This window comes from Aquarana catesbeiana, linkage group LG01, assembly GCF_042186555.1.
Source record: "Aquarana catesbeiana isolate 2022-GZ linkage group LG01, ASM4218655v1, whole genome shotgun sequence".
Lineage (NCBI taxonomy): Eukaryota > Metazoa > Chordata > Amphibia > Anura > Ranidae > Aquarana > Aquarana catesbeiana.
In genome coordinates, this window is record NC_133324.1 from 479627048 (window position 1) to 479652675 (window position 25628).

The following is a 25628-nucleotide window of genomic DNA, read 5'->3' on the forward strand; positions in this document are numbered from 1 at the left end:
TGTACTTGCCATAAACATTTTTTTCTAGAGGTTCAGTGAGGGACACAGGTTTCACCTGCCCTGTTTTTTTGCCCTATGTACTGCTTGCTCGCAAAACTGAAGCATGATGGTTGGGGTGGGGTTAAAAGGGGGTTGACTTTCAATGTTTTGTTTATGTCAGGGTCCACTTCCTGACGGTAGCTGCAATTATTCCAGTTGTCTACAACATTCTACATTCCTATGTCCCTCAATTGACTTAAAAAAAAAAAAAAAAGATTTTAAAGTAAGTACAAAAACCTTATTTTATTCTGAATGTAATTATTGATCACATTTCCATTTCATAGCCTTTCTTTAATGTTATTTCTCAGCAGGGTTGAAGATATATTTTTTGTTTGATTAGAGATGCTGAAATCAATATTGTATTACTGCATATTGTTAAAGAAAATGTAATGGGAAGAAAAACTATTCAGAATAAGTGTAATTTATGTTATTGTGCAATTCCCAGCAAAGCAAGTGAAGTATTGTACAGTATATGTTTCTACATATCTCTCTATAATGTTTAACCACTTTAGCTCTCACACTTGTACACCCCCTGTAAACCAGAGAAATTTTGACATTTCTGCTATGGGCCTGTTTATTCTGCAATAACATTACAAATACTTAAAGGATAAAAGTACCTGCTCGCAATCCTCTGATCCCCCGCTGTGACATTGGTCAGGGGATCTTCTCCCTGTACCCACTGTCAGAATTTAAAAAGTGCAATCTGTTTAGACCCCTGACATCTCACCAAAGCCCCCCAACAGAGTTCTTTCTTGTGAAAGCAGTTCAAGTGGCTAATTAGCCGCTGGGTCGCTTTCAGAAGCAGCGGGAGGGGTCACCCCCCCGCCGCCGTTCGCCAGTGTTTCTCGGGCTTACCATTTTACCAGCGAGCCTGGGAAACGATTCAACAGTTCATGCGGCTGGCCATAGAAGTGAATAGAGACCAAATCTTCTCTGATCACCTCTATGATCTTGGAGAACTGGAGCGATGTCATGACATCCCTTCTGGTCTAAGGCGAAAGTAAACTATTTTTTTATAAAGCAAAAGATGACATTTTTTTTTTTTGGATCTTTTGCTTTTAAAGGTAGAGGAAAAATTTGGGGTCTTATTGACCCCTGATCTCTCCATAAAGAGGACCTGTCATCCCTTATTTCTATTACAAAGAATGCTTACATTCTTTGGAATATAAGAAGATCAAAGGTACAGTGTAAAAATAGGAAAAAATGAAATGAATAAGAAAAAAAAAATTAAAGGACCCCCCCCCCCCTCATCCCTCCGTGCTCACATGCAGAAGCAAAGTCACAGACGCATATGTAAATGGTTTTGGAGCAAGAACAATGTGTCTAGCCCTAAACCTCCTCTGTAACTCTAAATAGGTAACCTGTAAAATATTTTAAAACCTTGCCTATGAAGATTTTTAAGTATTGTAGTTTGTTGCCATTCCACAAGCGTAAGCTTTAACGTGACATGTTGGATATCTATTTACCCAGCATAACATCATCTTTTATATTTTACCAAAAAGTTGGGTCACATATTGTCTTTTTGCATTAAAATTTTGTGTCTTTTTTCCAAAAATATTGCGTTTGAAAAACTGCTACGCAAATACTGTGTGACATAAAAAAATTGCAACAATCGCCATTTTATTGTCTGGGGTCTCTGCTAAAAAAATATATATAATGTTTGGGGGTTCAAAGTAATTTTCTAGCAAAAAATACAGATTTTTACTTGTAAACAAAATGTGCCAGAAAAGTCCTGGTCTTCAGGTGGATATTATATGTTGTAAGTTGTACGGTTTTGCACACTACATGAAAAGGTACGACTACTTTTTTGATTAATACCCTGTTTCCCCGAAAATAAGACCTAGCGTGATTGTCGGTGATGGCTGCAATATAAGCCCTACCCCCCAAATAAGCCCTAGTTAAAGTCCTTGTAGGTCTTATTTTCAGGGTAGGGCTTTTTTTCGGGGAAACAGGGTAGGGCTTATTTGGGGGGTAGGGCTTATATTGCAGCCATCACTGACAATCACGCTAGGTCTTATTTTCGTGGAAACAGGGTAGTTATGTTTAGCTATACTTTTCCTCTACCTTTGTGCTTTGTTAGGCAGGAAGATTAGACTAATGCCGCGTACACACGACCGGACTTTACGGCATACTTGATCCTGTAGACCGGAGTCTGTTGGACAATTCGATCGTGTGTGGGCTCCAGCTGACTTTTTTCCCCAAAAGTTTGACGGACCTAGAAATGAAACATGTTTCAAATCTTTTCGACGGACTCGAGTCCGGTCGAAAAGTCCGCTCGTCTGTATGCTAGTCAGACGGACAAAATCCGACGCTAGGGCAGCTATTGGCTACTGGCTATGAACTTCCTTGTTTTAGTCCGGTCGTACGTCATCACGTACAAATCTGTCGGACTTTGGTTGATCGTGTGTAGGCAAGTCTGTTCATTCGGAAGTCCGTCAAAGTCCGCCGGACAAAGTCTGCCGTAAAGTCTGCTCGTGGCATAAGACCTCTTTTATGTAGTTGTTTAGCAGATTTGTATGCAATATTCATATATTTTGGGGTAAACACTGGCTAATACTTTGCACTTTACATTTTGAATACAGATCCAAGTTTACGTAGTCAAGTTCAGCAGTGTTTCGATTGATGCCAGTTACTCTAGTAGCCACTGTAGTACAGTAAATATGCTTTAATTTATTTGACTCCTCCCTGAGTACCTGAAATGAACGCAGAAGACCTTAGCATCTTGGTCCAATTAATCTTGCAGAGGCGTTGAAGATAAGAGGAAAGCTTAGAGCAGTGGATCTCTAACCCTTTTATTCCACAACAGTAGTCACAGAGAGCATAAGAATTAACCATGCAGCTCCACAGACATATTAATGGGCTAATGATTAATATACCAACAAGAATAATCAATTTATATTAACCTGTTGTGTTGTAAAATATTGTAGAATTGCATCCTGTATCCTAAGTGTTCAGTGAACTGCCTGCATGAATTTCTATTAATTAGGGCTTGTTTATCATGCAGTGAATAGCAGATGTGCATGTTAAATGAAAAGAAGCTTGTCTAATGGTACCCAGCATTGCCCTATCTTTTAGGCACCCTGGCAATGTGCCTGCAATCGAGATTTGAATTAGTGGTCTCCAAACTGCGGCCCAGGGCCAGATGCCGCCCTTTGCTTGCTTTTATTTAGCCCTTGGGGCACTAATTCATCCACTGATACCAACAATGGGTCATAATTACCCCCACTGACACTAATGAATGGGCATAATTCCTCAAAATTACAACGATTGGGGCACAGTTTTCTCCCAATGACACCAACTATGAGATGCAATTCCTACCACTGACGCCAACAATAGGGGAACTATTTCTCCCATTGACACCAATGATGGGGCACAATTCCTCCCAATAACCAGAGCACTGATTGTTTATTTCTCAGAAGGTGCAGCAATAAAGGAGAAAGAGAACTAAGAAAAGTAAAGACACAAAAGACAAAACAGAAGGGAGAGAGAGAAGATAAAGAACAAGAAAACCTGTCCATTTTTATGTTATGCAATAGACTTGTGCACAACGGAAAATTTTGTTTAGTTTTGGTTCGTTGTCATTCGTAAAATACTTAATTTCATTCTGTTATATTAGTTACATAGTTAAATAGTAGGTGAGGTTGAAAAAAGACACAAGTCTATCAAGCCCAACCTACATTAATACGTTTTCAGATAATTCGTTATTTCAATAGAGTGTCGATATTCGTTATACCGAATCTCGAATCATGTCAAATTCATTCGTTATATGCACTATAATTTCGTTCGTATTCATTGAAATTCGTTATTTATGTATGTATATATATTTATGATAATGATTCGTAGTTTGGAAAGTCATTTGTTTATTGAATCTTTTAACACACACAATGACAATATCTCTTCTCCTTAGTTACATAGTAGTTACATAGTAGGTGAGGTTGAAAAAAGACACAAGTCTATCAAGTCCAACCTATGTGTGATTATGTGTCAGTATTACATTGTATATCCCTGTATTTTGCGGTCATTCAGGTGCTTATCTAATAGTTTCTTGAAGCTATCGATGCTCCCTGCTGAGACCACCGCCTGTGGAAGGGAATTCCACATTCTTGCCGCTCTTACAGTAAAGAACCCTCTACGTATTTTAAGGTTAAACCTCTTGTCTTCTAATTTTAATGAGTGGCCACGAGTCTTGTTAAACTCTCTTCTGCGAAAAAGTTTTATTTCTATTGTAGGGTCACCAGTACGGTATTTGTATATTGAAATTATATCCCTTTTCAAGTGTCTCTTCTCCAGAGAGAATAAGTTCAGTGCTCGCAACCTTTTCTCATAACTAAAGAGGAGTTCCACCCGAGGTCCAGTAAAAAAAAAAAAAAAAAAAAATTAAAAGTCAGCAGCTACAAATACTGCAGCTGCTGACTTTTAATTGGACACTTACCTGTCCCAGGGTCCAGCAATGCGGGGGATCGAAGCCCCGCTCGTCTCCCCCTCCGTTCAGCGGCGCCGCCATGGCAACTGTGGGCGCCGGGCTGTGGCTTCACAGCCTGACACCCACTGCGCATGCACGAGCGGCGCTGCGCACCGTGATTGGCCGCTCAGTCACCTGGGACCTGTAATGGGTCTCAGATGATTGACAGGAGGGAGGGAGCAGAGCTGAGCCCTTCCTGTGCCGAGGGGGAAGTAATGTCACCAGCCCAGGCACTGGAAGAGGCAGACTACGAGGGACCACCTAGCAACAGGCATTTAGAGTTAAGTAAAAAAAAAAAAAATATCCAAATGTTTTTTTGTATTTTTTTTTTTAATTTTTCATGTAGTTTTTTTTTTTTTGGGTGGAACCCCACTTAAGATCCTCCAGACCCTTTATTAGCTTTGTTGCCCTTCTTTGTACTCACTCCATTCCCAGTAAATCCTTCCTGAGGACTGGTGCCCAGAACTGGACAGCATACTCTAGGTGCGGCCGGACCAGAGTCTTGTAGAGTGGGAGAATTATTGTTTTATCTCTGGAGTTGATCCCCTTTTTAATGCATGCCAATATTCTGTTTGCTTTGTTAGCAGCAGCTTGGCATTGCATGCCGTTGCTGAGCCTATCATCTACTAGGACCCCCAGGTCCTTTTCCATCCTAGATTCCCCCAGAGGTTCTCCCCCCAGTGTATAGATTGCATTCATATTTTTGCCACCCAAATGCATTATTTTACATTTTTCTATATTGAACCTCATTTGCCATGTAGTTGCCCACCCCATTAATTTGTTCAGATCTTTTTGCAAGGTTTACACATCCTGCGGAGAAGTTATTGCCCTGCTTAGCTTAGTATTGTCTGCAAATACAGGGATTGAACTGTTTTTCCCATCCTCCAGAACCCTAGGGAACCCCACTACCCACCCCTGACCATTCCGAGTACTCCCCATTTATCATCACCCTCTGAACTTGCCCTTGTAGCCAGTTTTCACTCCATGTACTCACCCTATGGTCCATGCCAATGGACCTTATTTTGTACAGTAAACGTTTATGGGGAACTGTGTCAAATGCTTTTGCAAAATCCAGATACACCACATCTACAGGCCTTCCTTTATCTAGATGGCAACTCACCTCCTCATAGAAGGTTAGTAGATTGGTTTGGCAAGAACGATTCTTCATGAATCCATGCTGATTACTGCTAATGATACCGTTCTCGTTACTAAAAACTAGTATATATTCCCTTATTATCCCCTCCAAGAGTTTACATACTATTGATGTTAGGCTAACTGGTCTGTAATTCCCAGGGATGTATTTTGGGCCCTTTTTAAATATTGGTGCTACATTGGCTTTTTTCCAATAAGCTGGTACCATTCCAGTCAGTAGACTGTCTGTAAAAATTAGGAACAACGGTCTGGCAATCACTTGACTGAGTTCCCTAAGTACCCTCGGATGCAAGCCATCTGGTCCCGGTGATTTATTAATGTTGAGTTACTCAAGTCTAATTTTAATGCTGTCCTCTGTTAAGGAGTGGCTTACTGTGTTGTGTCATGAGGATAAACACTGCAGTTTTGGTTACTGAACCTCCCGATTCACTCGTGAAGACTGAGGAGAAGAATAAATTCAGTACCTTTGCCATCTCCCCATCCTTTGTAGCCAGATGTCCTTCCTCATTCTTTATGGGGCCAATATGGTCTGTCCTCCCTTTTTTACTGTTTACATACTTAAGGAATTTCTTGGGACTTTTTTTGCTCTCCTCTGCTATGTGTCTTTCATGTTCTATTTTAGCCGTCCTAATTGCACCCTTACATTTCTTGTTGCATTCTTTATAAAGTCTGAATGCAGAGGATGATCCCTCAACCTTGTATTTTTTGAAGGCCTTCTCTTTGGCTTTTATATGCATTTTTACATTGGAGTTAAGCCATCCAGGACTTTTGTTTGCTCTTTTAAATTTATTACCCAATGAGATGCATTGGCTAATGCCATTATTTAATATGCTCTTAAAGCAAACCCATCTCTCCTCCGTGTTCTTTGTTCCTAATATTTTATCCCAATTTGTGCCTTTTAGCAAGGTTTGTAGTTTAGGGAAGTTGGCTCTTTTGAAATTCAGTGTCTTTGTATTCCCTTCAAGTTTCCTATTTGTGTGATTTATACTGAAACGAAGTGACCTGTGATCGCTGTTACCTAAATTGCCCCGTATTTCCACATCCGTGATCCGTTGGTAATCAGTAGATCCAGTAATGTTTTATTTCTAGTTGGTGCATCTACCATCTGACCCATAAAATTGTCCTGCAAGACATTAAGGAACTGGCGAGCCTTAAATGAATGCGTGGTTCCCTCCGCCCAGTCTATGTCTGGATAATTAAAATCCCCCATTATGATAACACTTCCCATCCTTGCTGCTAATCCAAATTGTGATAGGAGATCTGTCTCCACTTCCTCCCTCAGGTTAGGGGGCCTATAGCATACTCCCAGTATTATTTTCCCCTTAGCTTCATCCCTTTGGAGCTCTACCCATATGGATTCCACCTCCTCCCTAGCTCCCTCAGTGATCTCATCTCTCACATTCACTTGTACATTATTCTTGATATATAGGCATACCCCTCCCCCTTTTTTACCCTCTCTATCCTTGCTATAAAGGGTATACCCTTGAATGTTTGCCAGCCAATCATGAGAGCTGTTGAACCAGGTCTCTGAAATTCCCACAAAATCCAAATCCTCCTCGTACAACAGTATCTCTAGTTCACCCATCTTTTCCGCCATGCTCCTGGCATTGGTGAACATGCCACATAGTTTAGACCGGTCGCATATTGTCCTCGTACTGGCTGTTTTGAGATTGCAACTAGGACTTACTACTATACTTACCTTGTGTTTTTGTGCTTTGGTCAACCTTCCACTAATGCCCCCAATACTACCCTCTGGAATATCTTCCGCGCTGACTATCTCTACCTCTGGACAGTCCCCCCCATCGCCTAGTTTAAAAACCCCTCCAACTTTTTGGCCATCTTCATTCCCAGCAGATCTGCACCCTCCTCATTTAGGTGCAGTCCGTCCCTTCTATAGTACCAGTTATTGACTGAGAAATTGGCCCAGTCCTCCAGAAACCCAAACCCCTCCTTACTACACCAGCTCTTCAGCCACTTGTTTACTTCCCTAATCACCCTCTGCCTTTCTGGTGTGGCTCGATGTATCAGTAGTATTCCTGAGAAAACTACCTTGGAGGTCCTTTTCCTCAATTTAGCTCCTAAGTCCATAAAATCGTTCTTTAGGACACTCCATCTGCCTCTGACTTTGTCATTGGTGCCAACGTGCACCATGACAGCTGCGTCTTCCCCAGCCCCTCCCAGTAATCTGTCCACAAGATCCGTGATGTGCCGAACCCAAGCGCCCGGTAGACAACATACTGTTCGGTGCTTCAGGTCTTTGTTACAGATTGCCCTCTCTGTCCTTCTAAGAATTGAGTCCCCTACCACCAGAATCTGTCTTTCCTTTCCCTTCGCTGCCACCCCACTCTCACTGGAGGAGTTCTTCCCCCGGCAGCTAGGAGAGTCCCTCAGCTCCAGCAGTGCTGGTCCCTGACTGGTTTCACCAATGTCACTCAATGGACTTATTGGGATGCTCCAGTCCTGGATTGGCCTCCCTGGCACTTCCCCCTCTACCCTTCCTGACTGTCACCCATCTACTCTTTGCTAGTGCCTGCACCTCTTTGTCTCCACCCGCCTCTGTGCTGGCCCCTGCCGGCACCTGCCGTGTACGTTCCTGGCTCTCCTTTAGTATGGAGGGACTTCTCAGTGCTGACAGTTGCTTCCCCAGATTCAGAACCTGGGCTTCCAGGGAAACAATGTGCTTACATTTTGCACAGCAGTATTCTCCCTCGATCGGATGATCAAGGAACGCATACATGCAGCAAGATGTACAAAGAGTCGCCTCTCCACACCCGCCGGGCATCATACCTATTAAATTTAGTGAGGATTGGGGATTATACTCTGTCCAAATTACCTAACAGCTAGCTTCCTGACACTAATACTCAAGACCATACACAGGTACACAACAAGACAATACACAGGTACTCACAGACCTACGTGCACTCGCAGAACAGTTGCAGAACTACGTGCACTCGCAGAACAGTCGCAGTCTGCTCAAATACAATACAACACCCTTCTCACTCAGTTCTCAGGAATGCACTTTGCCAGTAATCCAACCTCCAGCACAAAATTAATCAGCTGATTGGACTGTAAGATTTACTTTGAGTTGACCTTTTGTTTCATTAGATCTTTAAAGAGGAAGTAAACTCTGCATTCCTTATCGCTATTTTCATCTCATATGATATGAAAATGTATTTCCAACCCATGCACAGTATAATGTATGCATAATCGCTGCTTACTTACTGTTTTTAGTAGTTTGTAAAAAAGTTTTCTTGCTGGATTCAGCGGCGCCATCTTAAGTACCGTTTTCTGACTCATCTTCCGCCCTTCCTTGTTTCCCCTGCTAATATCTCGCACATGTGCGATTGTTTTTTAACCAAGCCTGGTTTACGTCAAGTCACTAGAGAGAACCAGGAAGCTGCGAGTGACTGCCTAGTCTCGCGAGTCTGCGAGACAGCGGAGCTCTTGTACACATCATGTTATGGATGGGGAAATGGCACACAGAGCATGCCGTTAATCATAGGACGACGAGAAGCGCATGCACCGGTGATGTAATCAAACATTGCAGGAGGGATTGTAAGCAGATTAAACAAGTAAGGAGAATTTCACAGGCTGCGATCAATAGGTTTATTTGTGAGGAGTGGAATGTGCTGAAGTTGCTTTGGAGGGTTTACAACCACTTTAACAAATTACCGAATCATAACGAATTCATTCGTTATATCTGCTATAATTTCTTTCGTATTAGTTGAAATTCATTATTTTTTTATTCAGACATTCGGATGCATTCGAATGTCCGAAAGATGCAAAATTCGGCCGAATTTCGATTTGTTACAAAACGAATTGCACAAGCCTATTATGCAATAGGCTCCATGACACTTCAAGCTGGGTCCCCAGGAGTGCCTTGAGTTTTTAGGTACTCTGGCATGGTACCTGTGTTTGAGTCATCAATCATTGGTTACCTGTTATGTAAATATTTTGTGTAGATCTGATGTGCAAAGGTTGGGCAGTTGCCATTATCGGGTTTATCTTGCATTCATTAAGAAAATGTAACAAGAAAACTGGTTGCTACGAGCAATAGTTCCACATCCAATATAGCTTTCTTAAATCAGTATTCAAAGTAACTGCTCTTAGCTAATGAATCTCATTGGTTGCAGTAGGTTGTCGCTTTCACTGTTCTTGTCAATTTTCACTGCTGTTTGTAGAGTCTTATTAAATAAGTCCATTAATGTTAAGGCCACGGTGGAGCTCTTTACACACAACTCCTAATTAAATCTAGAGTCCTTTGTAACATATAAATGCAGCAAAATTTTTTCTGAAAATCATATTAAAATCAACTAAGCAGGCACATTTTTTTTCCCTGCTACATCTTTTTTTGGGGGGGGATCTTTGTGACCACTTCTTGAGCAAGAATACAAAAAACAGCAAATTCTGATTTTCCAAAGGATATTTGCATATGCCAGGACATCAATCATATAATAACATCCAAATCAGATCTTACTATGCACCTGAAGTACACGTGAATACGCACACAGGTACAGTGTAAAAAAGCTGCATTTACTAAAGTGTGATTTTCTATAGAATGTACCCTACAACAGGGCTTGACAAATTTGGAACCAGCTAAAAATAATAGGAGCTAGGTTTTAGCATAGCGTGGGTTTTCAGTGCTGGGGGCAAGGCAAGTACTTGGCGTCCCCTAAACCTAACTTACAGCAGAGCGTCCAGCCAATAACTCCAACGTAGCGCTTTTTTTTTACCTAGCTGCGGTTAGCTGAAATATAATGGATTCATTTAGGTTTCTAAAACTAGCACATGCCCTTGTATTGTTTCATTATGTGTCTAAATAATCCAGATTGTGCTTATTTAATATATGTATTTAATATGAACTTATTCAGTGAGCAAAGACAGCAGGAACACAAGGTGTACATAAGAAAAAAGGTAACATATCACTATGGGTTATTGTATTGAATCTGAAATGCCAAATAATTTTTTTTAATTACCATTTAACAGAAAATGTCATCCGTGAAAATCAGTGGGGTGGTGTGGATATCCGGAGAGGTGGTGATCCAGTTCTCAGAAGTAATCTTATATGCTGTGGATATTCGGATGGAGTGGTTGTTGGAGAGCGAGGAAAAGGTCTTATTGAAGGAAATACCATTTATGGTAAAGAGTGTTATATTTCCGTGTTTTAGTTAATCTACTGCTGAGATGCAAAATAAGTATATTTTGCATGTTTCTAAAACACCAGTTTATAAATCTTTATTAGATGATACTATATAGTGAACATCTGTAATAAGGTATTTCTTATTATTCTCCCCCAGTGTATTTCTAGAGTTGAAATCTGTTTCGAATAATTGTAAATGCAACCTCCACAATAATAGAACGAGAGTCACGATAGCTAATAATTTCATTTGAATCACATTTATTATTTTTTTAATACATGTTATTGTGCATGAATATACAGGAAGCACAAGGACAGGTAAGCAAAACACTGAAACATACTTGTTAACCAATTAGGTTTTGTCTAGACAGTGATTGTATTATGCTATGCTCTCTGTGAGCACTCCGCAGCATCATGCGGCATCAAATGGCAGTTACATAGTACATTTCGTACATGATCAGAGCTAGGATCACAGTTTCCTGTGCTTTGAAAATAAATGTTCAATTTTACATGCTGAATAGGGAGCAGGGAAAAAAAAACCCTTTCTGCCACCTCATTTTCAAACCAGATATTACCAGCATGCAAGTCTTTTAAACAGTATCATTTTCTGGCAGTGGAGTGATGTAGAAAGGCTGGTGAGAGGTTTTCAATGGATTCAGTAATTGTTACAGATACTATGAGGGTGCTTGAACAAATGGCATCAGTTATGGTACTTTAAGAAATCCATTCCAATGAATTTGGATGTGATGTGGTTAAACATCATAAGGTTGCATGCATCCTAGTCTGCATTGGTGTAACTATAGAAACAGTGAAAAATATATTTGTTTTGCTTCTCTTTAAAATCACTGTAGCCTCATGTTCTTTTTGTATCTGACTAATATATACATAAGGGAGTGACAGTATAAAGCATTATTCAGAGGAATGCTTTCTAGATTTATACAGTGGGGATGGAAAGTATTCAGACTCCCTTAAATGTTTCACTCTTTGTTATATTGCAGCCATTTGCTAAAATCATTTAAATTCATTTTTTCCTCGTTAATGTACACACAGCACCCCATATTGACAGAAAAACACAGAATTGTTGACATTTTTGCAGATTTATTAAAAAAGAAAAACTTACATATCACATGGTCCTAAGTATTCAGACCCTTTGCTGTGACATTCATATATTTAACTCAGGTGCTGTCCATTTCTTCTGATCATCCTTGAGATGGTTCTACACCTTCATTTGAGTCCAGCTGTGTTTGATTATATTGATTGGACTTGATTAGGAAACCCACACACCTGTCTATATAAGATCGTACAGCTCACAGTGCATGTCAGAGCAAATGAGAATCATGAGGTCAAAGGAACTGCCTGAAGAGCTCAGAGACAGAATTGTGGCAAGGCACAGATCTGGCCAAGGTTACAAAAAAAAATTCTGCTGCACTTAAGGTTCCTAAGAACACAGTGGCCTCCATAATCCTTAAATGGAAGACGTTTGGGACGACCAGAACCCTTCCTAGAGCTGGCCGCCCAGCCAAACTGAGCTATCAAGGGAGAAGAGCCTTGGTGAGAGAGGTAAAGAAGAACCCAAAGATCACTGTGGCTGAGCTCCAGAGATGCAGTTGGGAGATGGGAGAAAGTTGTAGAAAGTCAACCATCACTGCAGCCCTCCACCAGTCGGGGCTTTATGGCAGAGTGGCCAGACGAAAACCTCTCCTCAGTGCAAGACACATGAAAGCCGCATGGAGTTTGCTAAAAAAAACACCTGAAGGACTCCAAGATGGTGAGAAATAAGATTCTCTGGTCTGATGAGACCAAGATAGAACTTTTTGGCCTTAATTCTAAGCGGTATGTGTGGAGAAAACCAGGCACTGCTCATCACCTGTCCAATACAGTCCCAACAGTGAAGCATGGTGGTGGCAGCATCATAATGTGGGGGTGTTTTTCAGCTGCAGGGACAGGACGACTGGTTGCAATCGAGGGAAAGATGAATGTGGCCAAGTACAGGGGTATCCTGGACGAAAACCTTCTCCAGAGTGCTCAGGACCTCAGACTGGGCCGAAGGTTTACCTTCCAACAAGACAATGACCCTAAGCACACAGCTAAAATAACGAAGGAGTGGCGTCACAACAACTCCGTGACTGTTCTTGAATGGCCCAGCCAGAGCCCTGACTTAAACCCAATTGAGCATCTCTGGAGAGATGCCAACGTTTACCATCCAACCTGACAGAACTGGAGAGGATCTGCAAGGAAGAATGGTAGAGGATTCCCAAATCCAGGTGTGAAAAACTTGTTGCATCTTTCCCAAAAAGACTCATGGCTGTATTGGATCAAAAGGGTGCTTCTGCTAAATACTGAGCAAAGGGTCTGAATACTTGGGACCATGTGATATTTCAGTTTTTCTTTTTTAATAAATCTGCAAAAATTTCAACAATTCTGTGTTTTTCTGTCAAAATGGGGTGTTGTGTGTACATTAATGAGGAAAAAAAAATAACTTAAATATTGCAATATAACAAAGAGTGAAAAATGTAGGGGGGTCTGAATACTTTCCGTCCCCACTGTACAATTTTTTTATTTTTTATTATGGTTTAAACAAAAAAAGTAAATAGGTAATATTAGATATGAATGGATGCATGTTGTGCAGTTTTTAGTCCAGACAGCAGGTGGAACTTTCAGCTAGTTTCACCTGTTTTTCCTCTGTCTCCTTAGCTCCTTTGTTGTTAAAAATCCTGTTTACACAGCCCAGTAGTTTAAGCTTGAGTTTACACACACACACACACAGGCGAATTGGTGAATGACTCCTTCCCCTTACTCCATCTGTCCTTGTACAGCTCCAGTGTTTCAGTGAGAGTAGGTGCAGGAACTCCCCCTGTCTGAGTCACCCCTTGTCTCTGCCTCCTACCCACCTCTGACCACTGTCCCTTCACCCCCTACCCACCTACCAGTACTGCCCCTCTTAGAGAATACAGAACCAAGTATCATTTTGTGGTGCTAAATCATTTGTATGGAACATGGTAATGATAAAAAAAAGCAGTAAAATAGATCCCCACACAACAATAGACTCCCCCAGCAACAATGGACTTCACCCCAACAACAATAGATTCCCTGCAGCAACAGTGAACTACCCAGTAACAAAATATCCACCCAAGCAACATTAGACCCCACCCCCCCAGCAGCAACAACAGATCTCCCAGCAGCCAGCTACATAATACCCCCCAGCAACAATAGATTCTTCCATCAGCAACAATAGACCCTCACACAAAATCAGATCCCAACCAGTGACAATAGATCCCCCAGCAGACAACATCCAATAGACCCTCCAGCACACCCCACACCCCATGCTATTACATACATTCAGTGCTGGAGGTGCCGGAACTGCGTTCCCCCGCGTTCCAGCTGAAAAAAAGCCCTGGTGAGAGATATGCCTGAAAGAAGAGAACTACTGATGTGCACTCTTTATAGTAAACACTACATTCTTTGAAGTTCTCTTCCCAGTGTCCTCATTGCATTCTTTGCAGCTCTTGCCCTACCACCTAGGCTAGGTGATCTGGCAGCTTTCCCCTACCTGTTCACAGTAGCTTGCAGGTCTCCATCCACTGTCTGTACTGCACCCTGATAATACTTGTAGCTGTTACATTGCACTTTATACAATTTTTTTACCACAATAACATCTACTGCATTAAAACTAAACTCCAGGGAAAGGAAAAATGCTCCCTTGAAGTGGGCTGCCCCTGCACTGCAAGGGTTAAATGCTTGTTTTGGTCTAGAGGGTTTAGGTCTACTCACCTGATCACCTGCTCTTGAAGATCCCCTCCATGCTGTAAGATTGGTCCCCACAGCTTCTTCTCATCTATGCTTCAGTGGTCGCAGGTCCTCTGAAGTCATAAAGTCCATTGCAGAGCCCATGGACATGGGGACACTGAAGGACAATCCACTGCTGAAGCGTAGGGGAGAAGAGGGGAGCTTCAGGTGCTGGGAGAGAAGATCAGGTAATTAAAACTACTTTGTGCGGGCCACTAGACATGAATGAGCATGGGACTCTTGCAGCGTGGGGACAACCCCACTGCAAGAGAGGATTATTACTTTACCTGGAGACGGGCTTTAAACACTGTCTTAATCCTTTTGTTTTGTATTGTGCCTCAACTATGAGCTACGTGACTCTTGCCTTGTCATTACATTTTAGTGGAAGTGCAAGCTATTACTGGACAATGCTTTCCGTACCTAGACCTAACCTCCTGATGCACCATCAGCATAGTCCAGCGATAGGAGTGGGTGGGACTGAAAGAATGTTGAAGAGGGTCTAGGCTCTGTTACATGTGTGGAAAATCTACATTAAATTACGCTAATTAATCCCGGATAGACAACCAAAACTTAGGTTTTAAGTATAGGACCTCTTTGGGTTAGAATGAAGATCATTCCTGGATACAGCAATAGCGTCTTAAAGTGTAAGTCCACTTTTGGTGTACTTAACAGTGTAGGCTACCTTATTACTTCTGACAAGCTATTTGTGAAAGAGGGAGAGACACAGGAAGGGCCAACGTGAGTGTAGTTACGATTTATGACGGTATGATTTATTAGCAAAGTAAGTAATGTACTTATAGGAAATAGCATAAAAACAGGCTCATCTGTAAATGGTGGTGTCTGCAGGTGTAGATCGGCATTCAAAACGAGCGTCCACGGATCTGGCAGATGACTGGGGGAGCATCAATCTGTCCAGAGACACCAGAGGAGAAGCAGTTGACACCTCTGGTGTCTCTCTGCTTCCTGGTGATGTCATCTCCCTGTGCTCCACGGTGGCCCAGACCGACTTCCTGGTGGCCACAGGACGGATTGAGGCTCCCCCAGTCATCTGCCAGAACCGTGGACTCTCGTTTTGGATGCTGATCTACACCTGCAGACACAACCATTTACAGATGAGCCTGTTTTTATGCTATTTCCTGTAAGTGCATTTCTTACTTTGCTAATAAATCGTACCTTATATACTACACTCAGGTTGGCGTTTCCTGTGTCTCTCCCTCTTCCATAATCTGCTTACAGAGCTGGCTTTTCTCTGAGGACAGCTGCCTCCTGCCACCTCACCCTAAGAACTGTTGCTGTATGGACTATTGAGCTGCTATTGCTCTCATATTGCCTGCTATATTACTTCATGTACACAAATATTTGATGCAGAGTCAAAGCCCATGTGGGCCAATCTGGCAGAAGTGTAATGCAGCTGGTGTATAAATTTGAACTGTGTATAGCGATCATTAGAACTTATAAGGTCCTGGAAGCAGATTTCAGAGGCCTCCTCCCACCCCTCCTCAGACAGCCCAGGAATCAGAACCTCCCATTTCCGTTGAGCCAGCTGGAAGGGATTGACCCCAGCTGACTGAAAACATGAATAGACTTTTGTAACCAGTTTCTCAATATCTGGATAGGACAACAGCACCTCCAAAGGTGATTCTGAGAGCTCCTGGGTCAAACCGGCAAATTGTGCCCAGATGGCATGACGCAACAAAGATACTTATAAAATAATTTTAGTCACTCCACACCTGGCCTTCAACTCATCAAAGGAAGCAAAAATGTTATGAACAAAAATGTGAGAGATATGGGTGTCCCCTAGTCGTGTCCACCACAGGGAGTCCGGGTGACGCAGGAGCTCTGAGAAATTGGGATTTTGCCCAAAGTTGTCAACGCTCTAGTACCCTCATGCCAGGCAAGCCAGCTAACCTCTATAGGAGAGCTTAGATATCGACCTGTGTAGTGCATCCACAGCTGAGGCCCTAAAACCATAGAGTGCAGACAGAAGAGTGGTGGAGGGAGATGAGGAGGTCTCCAGGAACAATTCATAGACGTAGGAAAGTTGTGATGCCAAAAAATAGTGCATTCGATTTGGACAAGCTAATCTGCCATCTACTTTAGCAGCTTGGAGAGATGCTTTTGCAATACGTGGATGTGCCCCCTGCCAGAGGAAGGTGGACAAAATCGAGTCTAATTTTTAAAAAAGTTTTTGTAACAAAAATACCTGGGGTGCACGAAAAACATATATAAAATTTGGGTAGGTATATCATTTAAAAATGTTCACACGGCCAATCAGATTGAGAGGCAAGGAGGTACAGGTGCGGAGCCTAGTCTCCATGTGTGTTTATAATTGGAGTTATGTTAAGGGATTCATAAGTAGACAGATCTGCATTTATATGGATCCCGAGATACTTAAATGTGGGCTGAATGACCAGTTTGGAGCGAGTTAGATATGTGTAATAGAGGTTAGGGCCAATGGGAAAGGCAACAGATTTTTCCCAACCAACCCGTAGGCCAGAGACCTTCTCGAATTCATCCACGACCCCCATTAATGACACAAAGGACTGCTCCGAGCCATCTAGGTAAATTATTGCGTCATCAGCATAGAGAGAGATCTTTTCCATTTGCTCACCATAACATATGCCACCCACCATCGCCGACTGTCGCACTGCCAGAGCAAGAGGCTCTATGGCCAGTGCAAACAGAAGCGGCGGAAGTGGGCAGCCTTGTCTCCTACCCCTCTGTAAAGAAAAAACATCAGATATGTCCTTGTTGGTGCATACCCTGGCCTTAGGGTTAGTGTAGAGCAGACCCAATTGATGTAGTGAAGGCTAAAACCCATCCGATGCATGGTTTCCCAAAGGAAGGACCAATTAACGGTGTCAAAAGCCTTCAGCACATCCAAGGATAACATCAGTCCTCTTTTTTGGTCAGTGGCCGCCCTGTGAACATGTAAATAAAGACGCAGAATGTTATCGTATGTGCTCTTGCCAGGCATGAACCCTGTTTGGTCCTGATGGACAAGGTGAAGGATAACCTTCTGTAGTCTTATAGCTAGGAGTTTGGCCAGCACTTTAACATCACTATTTAATAGTGAGATTGGATGATAGGACCCGTATAATAATTTGTCTTTGTCAGGTTTGGGGAGTACAAGGATCAAAGCTTTGCACATAGTGGCGGCAAACATCCCTTTCTCCAATGCAGCTTCAAACAGAGAATGTAGTTTTTTTGCAAGGTCTTCCACATAGTGCTTGTACCACTCTGCGGATAGACCGTCTAACCCCGGAGTCTTGTTTGAAGGGAGAGAATATATGGCCTCTGTAATTTCTTCAATCGTTAGGGGTTTATCCAAAATAAGTCTGTGGGAGTCCTCCAATTTGGGAAATTGGATGGATTCAAAGAAGCCCGCCAACTCAAGCTCGGCAGGGGGTGCCAGAGCCGAGTATAGGTTTCATAAAAGGACCTAAACGTCTGGTTAATGGTCGAAGGATCCAATGAAACTGATCCATCATGGAGTCTAAGGTGTGATATAGACCTATTAGTGTATGCTCTACGAGAAATATATGCCAACAATTTGCCATTCTTTCCACTGTGTTCATATAACCTAGTTGACAAATATAGTTGTTGTTTTTGAGTGGGGAGTGCAGTATATTGGGCCCTAGCTGCTTCTAAGGAGGACTCCAAAGTATGGAGAGTAGCCTGGGTGGATTTCCTATGTAAAGGCATCCCAAGTGGGGCCCATGGGGGAGGACCCCCGCATTGTCCCTTCAGTAATGGGACATATCCTGGTGTATAGGGTCCTGCAGATCAGGGGTGGTTATCCAGAGTGGACTGAGCTTCTACAGCCGAAATTAGGGCCTATGCCCCAACAGCAGCTCTACTGAAAGGGCAGAGTGGTCTGACATTGTTTGTGCTATATATGAGACTGCATGAACAGAGGAGGCTAGATCCGATGTCACCAGGGCATAATCTAGCCTGGAAAGAGCACGGTAGGTCTGGGATTGACACGAGTACACCCTAGCCGAGGGATTCCTCTGTCGCCATAGGTCAACATACCCAAAGGAAGCATACCACTGACCAAACAACTTAGATTCATAGTGAAGAGGCTTCAAGCAGTCCAGACTTGGGTCAAGCACCGAGTTAGTCTCCGACAATGAGGGTTGCAATTTTTGGTAAGGTTGACAAGTGAACACTCGATTCTGTGAAAACTGCAGCCGTAAAAGCGGGGGACATATACCAACACTAGTAGTAATGGCACCGCATATACTATACTGTGCTGAAGCCCGCTGTTGGCTGACGCCACAAAGCCAGTCCAGGCTGCGGAAAGATCAGATCGTGACCATATGTTTGGGATCCACCCAGAGGCCTGTACCGGAATCTGGCTCAGCCTCTCAGCACGCCACTGAGCCAGCCGCTCCCGCCCCCTCCCCAGCCCAGCGCTTCAGTGAGCACGAGGGGGGGCATGGCATGGTGCAGAGAGCCTGCTCACAGATGCAGCATTGGTCCGATGCTGCAACCACCTAGGTCAGTGTTATTTCTAAAAAAAAAAAATCCCAAACTTCTCTTTTAAGCCACATGTGAGATGCATTTACCATGTAGTCACATTTACCTTTTTGCTAGCAGTGGTGTATAGTACATGCCATGGCAATGAAAGTACAAGCTCACAGCTCCAGCTGGTCCTTCTGCTGGTGCAGCAGAAGGACTAGAATTGCAGGGTGGAAAAATGCATGGTGCAAACTGACCTTAAATTAACACATTCACAAATTGACTTAAATTGTCTGTGCTGTGCAAAGGAACAAAGCACTGACTGGTAAGAGTATTAAGGCTCCCTTTCCAAGTCTATGTGATACTGTGCAGCGGATTGCAGAAAGTGTTTGTAAATGAGATATATAAATATATACATATATAGATATAAAGATGTTATACTTACCTGCTCTATGCAATGTTATTGTACAGAGTGGTCCCTTACCTCCTCTTTTGGATTCCCCCACCAGCTGTGTCCTCTCCTCCTTCCTCTGGGTGCCCCTCTAGCAAGCCGCTGAATGCGCTGAAGGGGCATGCGTGCAGTTGCACTCCTGAGCTGGGCTGCATCCATAGACACACATAGCGCCAGTAAGCTACGCCCCTGTTCCTTTCTAACAGGAGTTTGACTGACAGCAGCAGAAGCCTGTGAATCCTGCTGTTACCAGGGTCTCCTGTGAAACCAGGAAGTGGGGGAGTGGTGCTGCAGACAGGGCAGCGCTGAATTGGTGAGAGCAGTCAGGCATATGTTTAGGGCTGGGGGGAACACGTAGTGGGGAACTTTTTACCTTAATGCATTAGAGTGAAAAAAATTTAGAACCATTTAGAGGGCTAATGTAAAGTCAGATTCGGGTATGCATGTTGTATATAAAAATAAATTCAATGTTTTTTTTTACAAACATATAACTGGATTCATTATTGTTTTTTTTTCTCCCTATATTTCAGCTCTAAAACTAGTGTATTTGACCTATCTAATGAGTACTATTCCTTGCACTATGTTTTCTAATGTGTTCTAAGTGAATGGAACAAACATTGAAAGTAACTATATCCACTGTAAATTTCATCTCCACGTACACAGTCATTTTATCTGCCTGATATTCTTGTAGCTTCTATTGTAAGATTATTGGAATGCTTTCACAGTAACATGGTAGTTACGAGGTTCATTAGACATAGAAAATCTCTGATTAGTTTTGCTGGTTTTGTTTTAATGGTCCCTTGGGCATTCAGATTGTAACAAGCCAACAGTGAACACACATTGCAGATGTTTTATTCCTGCTGCTGTACGCGTAGGAATATTGTATATATTAAATCTGCTTACTTAACCCTTTCATGCCTAAGCCTATTTCTGACATTTGTTGCTTACATATATTTTCATATATTTTTTTTTTAGCAGAGACCCTAGAGAATAAAATGGTGATCGTTGCAATATTTTATGTCACACAGTATTTGCGCAGCGGTCTTTCAAACGCAATTTTTGAGGAAAAAAGACACTTTCATGAATTAAAAAATAAAATAAACAGTAAAGTTAGCCAATTTTTTTGTATAATGTGAAAGAGGATGTTACACTGAGTAAATAGATACCTAACATGTCATGCTTTGAAATTGCGCACACTTGTGTAATGGCGACAAAATGATGTCTGTAAACTTTGTCCAGTAGCACCTTGCTACTACTACTCTGATATATCGGGGTGAACCCTTCATTACTGGGTCCAAACTTGCATAAATATATTACAATGGCATGTTATTTCCGTCATGCTGTTTGTGTAAGAACTTCAGTTTTATGTTTCAAAAAAACACAACCTTTTCCTGGCAATATTATAATTTCTCATTGCTTGCTCTGTTGTTAGTTTTAGCAAAATAACACAAGTCCTTAGTTTCCATCTGACATTATTTTCCTGATGTCATAACATAATAAATAATAACAATACCCTGTGGTCATGCAGAGATGTCCATAAATCAAAAGTATTCTTCTGCTTATACCACTGCACTTACAAGGAAAAGGGGCACATCATTTCACAATCCACACATTCTGCTTTGGATTTCAAAAATAATGATAAGTAAAAGCAAAAAGACCAACAATCTGTATATAACAGAACAGAAAGCTCTCAGCCAGATCAAAAACTATAAAACAGTTGGCTGCAAGTGGGCATCTATCCTAACAGGGTGTGTGGACTTGATGTGATGGGTCTGTTATATTTAAACTGTATTTATTATTACTCTCACACATTATGGACCGCACATCAAGTTATTATCAGACCTTTAGATTTCATCTTTGTAGAAAAACTTCTTATGTATCCCATCCACCTTTAGGCTGGCCATACATGGTTGAATTTCGAAAGAATTTTCTTTTGAAAATCAGAAATTTCGTGCATTTTTTGATCCGATGGTGCCACCATTGATTTCAAAAGTCGGCCAACCAAGCTTGCAATTTCACCTTCTATTGCTACAGAAAAGAATTTTCGTGGCTGGGAATCTTCTTTTCTTTCTGGCAATTTTCTTTTCCTTCCTACACATGCGCATTTCTTTTTGGATTACATTTCTTGCGCAAGTCTCCCATTATTGATTAGAGAATCGTTAATTTTTCTAAAAATTTCCAACATGCACGATTACTCAAATTTGATGGCTGCACAAAAATCGGCTGTTGTTGCAGCCCACTAATGGTGTGAAATTCGAACGAAAAATCTTAGATAAGATTTTTTCTTTAGAAATTCGACCCATGTATGGCCTGCCTTATGCTGGCCATACACTATACGAAAAGTCGGCCAAAATTCGGTCATTTAGACAGTTCGGTCATTTTTCGGCCAGTTAATGGGCACAAAATTGATAATCGTTGGGATTTTTTTGAGCCAAAAAAACAAAGTACAAGTTTGGAAATTTTCTGCTGAACGAACGATAAATTGAAAGGTTAATGTTTTTCCCGTCCGAACTGTTTGCAATAGGTATATGTAAAAAATAAAAAGCGAACAAAAAATGCATTCATTTATGTCCACTGAACGATTTATCGGTCATTACATGATGGCACGATTGTTTGCGCTCACAGCCGAATGTTCGTTTTTCAAATATGGGTTTGGCCGATTTTTCGTATAGTGTATGGCCAGCATTAGTTCAATATTATGGCAGCTGTATTCCAATTAACAACCACATCTTACTCTTTTTTTCTCTCAGTAAGGGTTTATTGTAAAAATGTAAAATTTAAAAAATGGCTGTCTTCTATCAGAAATTAATACCAAGTGATAATCTCAATATCACACTATAATTCTAATATACATCCACAGATATATTTCCTTAAAGGAGGACATTTTATTTAAATTCTTCTTTTTTTTTTTTTTTTTTTTTAAGTGCATTGTTTACACTATCAAAGGATATTTAATGTGTGTGATGCACGTTTAAATAAAACCTTCATTGTACTATGTTTAAAAAACTTTTTCAAAATTGTGATCACATTGTTTATCATTCGATTAATTAACTCGGCACATTTTGTTAATGTTTTGTCTAAAAAACAGGAATTGGCATGGGTGTCCTTTCAGCTGATCACTGATGTCTCATCCCAGCTACATTCTTTCATGAGAGCGCAAAGGAGGGGGTCACATCTGCATACATGACACACACAAGATGTAGAACTAAAAGTCCCAGCATTCACACACATACACGATTATCTCTCTAAAATCGCTTACATTTTTCCCATTTGTACACAACACACGCACGCACGCACGTACATCATTCTCTCACTTTCTTTTAACTCTTTATTTGTCCCTGCTTTTCTTAATTTGTTCTGATATCCCATACATCCCATGTACTGTAATCCCATACTTCAAATACTCTAGCTTCTATGATCAGACAGGCAGCCATAGTGCTCATCCCATCTTACCTGACCCACAACTTGACATCAAAATTTTCCTTTCTGTCTGGTGTTTAATGTCTGTCACCCTTGATCCATCCTGCTCACGTATTTAGCTGTCTCTTTAGCTGTTTAATCTGCAAGATTCTTAGCCCCTGTGGACTTTGGTAACCGTGTTACCTATTGTGGATCACTGTCCACTTTAACCATTTATTTAGGGGCTGCACCTTCGGTTCATATATTTTATAGTGCTCCTGTTGCACTGGGCATTGTTGAGGGTCTCTTACCCTTCATTCCCTTACCTAATTTAATGCCCATAATGACTGACTAGTCTTCTCTCTTCTCTACTTGTGCCTATACTCTCTTGCCTCTAAACTACTTTATCTAGCATATGTGTACTACATATACCTGTAAACAGCACTATTCTTCCCTTTCTTATCTATAACACTCCGATGGACAGTAGACAGTGACAACATAACATATAACCACCAATCAATACAGTTCGATTAAGGGGAGTAAAATAGGTACCCTTTGTCCTGAAAATGCATTACCAATCAAGGAAGTCTGATAACTCAAATGTAAGCAAAAGGCTTACCTCAGCCGCTGATTATCAGAAATTCCCGGATCATCTCAAGCTCCTCGTTTCAGATTCTCAGGGTCACCTGTAAATCCCCTCCTGGCTGGCTCGCCATCTGACATGGAATTTTATAGATAGGCAACTCCTATCCTCATATTGATTAGTGGTTCCAAATTAATAAATACTGCAGTAGGGAATAGACACAAAAGATACACTCAGCAATCTTTCCAAATAACTGTTCTGCTTTAGTATGACGCAATTGAAGGTTTTTAAAAACATGATTACGTAGGTATCACATTAATATTACAACTGTACTTGTATGGTAATAAGGGGCTTAACATAGGCAGGCTAATTCTAATCAGGACTCAAAAGAATGCAAACGTGTAATGAAAACCTTATTTAGTGCCGTGTGCACAGTGAGGGAAGTGTGCAATACATACAAAATATAATACAATTATATACAGAATTTACAAATTTCCTTTACCGTAACCCTTAAAAAAATAAAATAAATGGATCTGTTTTCTTTAAAGCATTTTATACAGCACAGTGCTTGTGCTGTGTAATTTGGCTCTATCACCTGAAATGCCTGGCTGATCCTGCCTGGTTCTGCCCTGTAAACTGACCATGGTTTATCGTAGCTGCTGAGCCCTGACACCGTGGTCAGTTTACAGTCCACTCTTATGGGTAACAACATGTGCCCCACTGTATGTCCTTTATTTTTTAAAAAAGCCGATTTCTGCCTTCTTTCAGAAGTGAAAGGTTCTTTCACGTGACCACTCAGGTCTTGGCCCCTCCCGTTGTAACTGACAGACTGGAAGAGGAGAGAGGTGCTCTGAAATAAGGTAGAAATTGGCTTTTTTTTTAATAAAGGATATACAGTGGGGCACATGTTGTTACCTAATTGTTAGGGGATTGTAGGGACATGACAAAAGGCTTTACAACCTCTTTAACACTACAACAGTGTATATTATGAGATGTCAAAAAAGTCATATTCTGGGTGTGCTGTTCAAACTGGCTGCATAATACAGTGAGGGAAAAAAGTATTTGATCCCCTGCTGATTTTGTACGTTTGCCCACTGACAAAGAAATTATCAGTCTATAATTTTAATGGTAGGTTTATTTTAACAGTGAGAGACAGAATAACAACAAAATAATCCAAAAAAAAACGCATTTCAAAAAAGTTGAAAATTGATTTGCATTTTAATGAGTGAAATAAGTATTTGACCCCTTCCCAAAACATGACTTAGTACTTGGTGACAAAACCCTTGTTGGCAATCAGAGGTCAGACGTTTCTTGTAGTTGGCCACCAGGTTTGCACACATCTCAGGAGGGATTTTGTCCCACTCTTCGCAGATCCTCTCCAAGTCCGATTAAGGTCTGGAGACTGGCTAGGCCACTCCAGGACCTTAATGTGCTTCTTCTTGAGCCACTATTTTGTTGCCTTGGTCGTGTGTTTTGGGTCATTTTCATGCTGGAATATCCCTCCATGACCCAATTTCAATGCCCTGGCTGAGGGAAGGAGGTTCTCATCCAAGATTTAAGGATACCTGGCCCCATCCATCATTCCTTTGATGCGGTAAAGTTGTCCTGTCCCCTTGGCAGAATACACCCCCAAAGCATGTTTCCACCTCCATGTTTGACGTGGGGATGGTGTTCCTGGGGTCATGGGCAGCATTCCTCCTCCTCCAAACATGGCGAGTTGAGTTGATGCCAAAGAGCTCTATTTTGGTCTCATCTGACCACAACACCTTCACCCAGTTCTCCTCTGAATCATTCAGATGTTTATTAGCAAACTTCAGACGGGCCTGTATATGTGCTTTCTTGAGCAGGGGGACCTTGCAGGTGCTTCAGGATTTCAGTCCTTTATGACATAGTGTGTTACCAATTGTTTTCTTTGTGACTATGATCCCAGCTGCCTTGAGATCATTGACAAGATTCTCCTGTGTAGTTCTGGGCTGATTCCCCACCGTTCACATGATCAGTGAAACTCCACAAGGTGAGATCTTGCATGGTGCCCCAGACCGGGGGAGATTGACAGTTATTTTGTGTTTCTTCCATTTCAAATAATCGCACCATTGTCACCCTCTCACCAAGCTGCTTGGCGATGGTCTTGTAGCCCATTCCAGGCTTGTGTAGG

At 41.7% G+C, this 25628-nt stretch overlaps 1 protein-coding gene across 1 annotated transcript in view; it reads left to right on the top strand.

The window, feature by feature from the left end:
• FBXO10 (F-box protein 10) overlaps window positions 1-25628 on the top strand; it is a 180210-nt gene that overhangs the window by 113456 nt on the left and 41126 nt on the right. Inside the window, exon 8 of the mRNA XM_073591559.1 lies at window positions 10640-10792. Within this exon, the coding sequence (XP_073447660.1) occupies window positions 10640-10792 (153 nt within the window). The remainder of the gene's footprint in view (window positions 1-10639; window positions 10793-25628) is intronic.